Source organism: Haematobia irritans, chromosome 5 (genome assembly GCF_050003625.1).
Source record: "Haematobia irritans isolate KBUSLIRL chromosome 5, ASM5000362v1, whole genome shotgun sequence".
NCBI classification, from domain to species: Eukaryota; Metazoa; Arthropoda; class Insecta; order Diptera; family Muscidae; genus Haematobia; species Haematobia irritans.
In genome coordinates this window covers 86,993,657-86,997,259 of record NC_134401.1, presented here as the reverse complement: position 1 = coordinate 86,997,259, position 3,603 = coordinate 86,993,657, and the positions used below count along the sequence as shown (strand labels likewise).

General features: G+C 33.0%; 1 protein-coding gene across 1 annotated transcript; it reads left to right on the top strand.

The window, feature by feature from the left end:
* The first annotated feature begins 1,337 nt into the window (after positions 1-1,337).
* LOC142241441 (uncharacterized) lies at positions 1,338-2,066 on the top strand. The gene is made up of 2 exons (XM_075313209.1): positions 1,338-1,419; positions 1,490-2,066. Exons 1-2 carry the CDS (start codon positions 1,351-1,353, stop codon positions 1,976-1,978), a joined length of 558 nt encoding a protein of 185 aa, XP_075169324.1. The 5' UTR covers positions 1,338-1,350; the 3' UTR covers positions 1,979-2,066.
* Positions 2,067-3,603: the final 1,537 nt, after the last annotated feature.

Sequence of the window (3,603 nt, the reverse complement as noted above, 5' to 3'; positions counted from 1 at the left end):
GATTTGGCTTGTGGAGCCTCAAACAGAAGCAAATTGCATCCGATCCGGCTGAAATTTGGCACATGGTGTTGATATATGGTCTGTAACAATCATGCAAAAATTGGTCCACATCGGTCCATAATTATATATAGCCCCCATATAAACCGATCTCCAGATTTGGCTTGCGAAGCCTCAAAGAGAAGCAAATTGCATCCGATCCGGCTGAAATTTGGTACATGGTATTGGTATATGGTCTCTAGCAACCGTGCAAAAATTGGTCCATAATTATATATAGTCCCCATATAAAACGTTCTACAGATTTGACCTCCGGAGCCTCTTGGAGGAGCAAAATTCATCCGCACCGGTTCAAATTAGGAACGTGGTGTTAGTATATGGTCGCTAACAACCATACCGAAATTGGTCCAATCACACAAAACTTGAAACTAGAGCCAAAAATAATCTACCAAAATTTTATTTCTATAGAAAATTTTGTCAAAATTTTATTTCTATCGAAAATTTTGTTAAAATTTTATTTCTGTAGACATTTTTGTCAAAATTTTCTTTCTATAGAAAATTTTGTGAGAATTTTTATTTCTATAGAAAATTTTGTGAAAATTTTATTTCTATAGAAAATTTTGTTAAAATTTTATTTCTGTAGAAAATTTTGTCAAAATTTTATGTCTACTTTGTCAAACTGAATTATATACGTATTGGATCGATCTTTTTCGATTTAATATATACCACGTATGGACTTACATACAATTTAGAAGATGGTGTTAGGAGGTTTTAAGATACCCCGCCATCGGCAAGCGTTACCGCAACTTAACTGCCACTTGTGGGTGGCAGTGTTTAGAAGAAGTTTCTACGCAATCCATGATGGAGGGTACATAAGCTTCGGCCTGACCGAACTTACGGCCGTATATACTTGTTTTTCTATTAATTTTTTTATTCGTTTTTACGACATGTAAATATCCAAAATTTAAAGTTTGGCTTTACACGGCCAACTGGCGTGTTTTCTAATCTTCCTCGGAAGTGGTAAAAAATTGACGGCGGAATGCTCTTAAAAAGGATTTTTTAAAAATTTGTATTGCTGGGATAGTAATTCAAATAGTTTATATATAATAACAATGGACAGAGGACACACAAAAACCGTGTCATTAAAAAATTTGAAATTTCATGTACTAGTGATACAACAGATGTGATGTTTACAACTCGGATTCGAAACTCATCTACAAGTGAAATTGACACAAAACGTGGGGTAATATTGAATTTGATGTCGTTGATGGAAAGATGATAGATACAATTTTCCATATAAAATACTTGCAAACAATATCCATATTGAGTAGTGTGTCATACGGTAAGCGGGCTATAATGATATCGAATCCGGTGTATATCTCAATATTAGCTATCCTATTACTTCGGCTGGCCTATGGGAGTGGGGTAAGTTCTATACAAAATCTCCTTTATAATGGAAATTTCAATTTCACTTTCCTTTAATCCTTTCATCAAGTCAAATTGGTCCTACGATATACTATCCGTTGAAGTAAAATATGATAACCCAGATGTGATCAATGCATCGCTTAAAGAAACGAGAGTTGCACGAGGAGTGTACCTGGTCAATGGTATATTTGATGTCAAGCAAGATTTGACTGATGATTGTGAACTTGGAATGGATATATTCTTTAGTCCGTCGGGTCTCAATAGCAGCTACTTTCGAACACCATTCGCCATAGCCAGAAGTAAATTATCATATTTCTTTAATCAATATTACAAACCAATTGCCATGAAATCGCTGACCGAATGCACCGACAATTCCCCATATATCGAAGATGTGTTCAGACCTCCTCTTACAAAGCGCTTGATCACATTCACAAATTGTACAATATCGACTGAGAATATGCCAACATACGCGAAGCCAGGATACTATCACATTGTATTTAATTATTATCAACAATGCGCTGGATTATGTATCATAGATGTCTTTGTTAAAGGGGTATAAAATAATGAATAATGATCGAGAAATGACCCCTATAATGTAGATCGAATTGCAATGGTTTGATTTTAATGGTTCCACCGACTGCACAGAACAAAAAGTAAGCTACACAGAAAAAAATTTCCGTAGTTAAACTAACGCTAAATTTAACTTATTTTGATCGGAAAAAAATTATTTGCTAGTAGTTAAATTTTATTATTTTTTTTTCGAAATTTTCCACAGCTTTATGAAGTTTTACTTTTTTTAATTATGTCTCAAAAATTTTATGAACTAAACGTGGGTATAAAGTTCAGTGACCGTACACATAAGTTCAATATGAACTAAAGCAAAAGAAGATTTTCGTACGATTCCCAAAAGTAGTAAGAATGAACTAGTGTATGGTTAAAATGGTCATGGTTTGGCGCCAATGATTTTCTTCTTGTGGAAATCTCAAAATGTGAAGTAAAATTTAGTTCAATTTTCGTGCGAGGTAGTCATTCTTCCTATAAAACAGTTTACTTTTTTTCGGTGTACATTTTGGGAAAAATCGTGCGAAAATTGAACTAAATTGTACTCCAAATTTTGAGATTCATTAAATTAACGAAAATTTTCCCACATTTTTGGATTTTTAACTACCATTTACGAAATGCATCTCTCTCTCGAAAAGCAAAAATGAACTCAAACTAAACATAAAATTTTAGACGCCAGATCATTTTGAGAAGTGTACGAAAAACTTCTTCTGTTTTAGTTAGAATTGAACTAATTTGTATGTCATTGAAATTTTACTGTCATTTAGTTCATAAAATTTTTGAGACATACTTGGAATAAAGAAAAAATCGTTGAGTTGGGGAAAATTTCTTACAAAATTTTAAAAATAAACTAAAACAAAATAAAATGTTTGCAATAAATATTCATTTTAGCTTCAGTTTTACAACAGATTTTTTTCTGTGTGCATAGTCTCCCATTTTTTTAGTTCAAAGACATACGGTTTTAACGGAGGGACGCAAATTTCCAAAATTTGTGTCCTAAGTGTAATAAAAAAAAAAAATTTTTTTTGAAGCAAAGGTTATAAACTTTATTTTAATTAAAAATTAAGTATTTTAAAGAAATTTGTGCTTAATGTTGTGCAAATTGCGAATCCTAAAAGTTAGGTTGTGTAATCTTTAATATCACGTAAACATTTCTTTGCAGTGTACCTATTGCGACTAGATCAGATTCAGGATTTATAAGAACCCTTTTTGTTTGACTTTTAGAGGGATCATAAACATCTCGTGTAAGTGTGCAAGAAAATTATGAAATAATGCCTTGATTTGAAATCTAATGGTGATTTCGATTGGTGAAAAAATAAGTTGCATATTTTACACCTTACCACCAAAAATCAAAAAATTTTGTTCGATTGGAAAATTCAGTACAGCCTACCCAAAATGTGCACGTTCGATTGACGGGGTGTTACCCATCGCAAGAGCAAAAGTGTAACCCATTTTACACCGTAGCTGGTCTACGGCAGATGGTTAAGCTTTCATTCAGATGTTGATGACGCTTTTGTTCTTCGACCTAAATAATAGCGTTGCTGCAAATACAAAAGTAAGTGCGTGACGCGTGTATTGTGGTTGCTTTTCAATTTGTTCAACACAGCTGATTAATTTACCAAG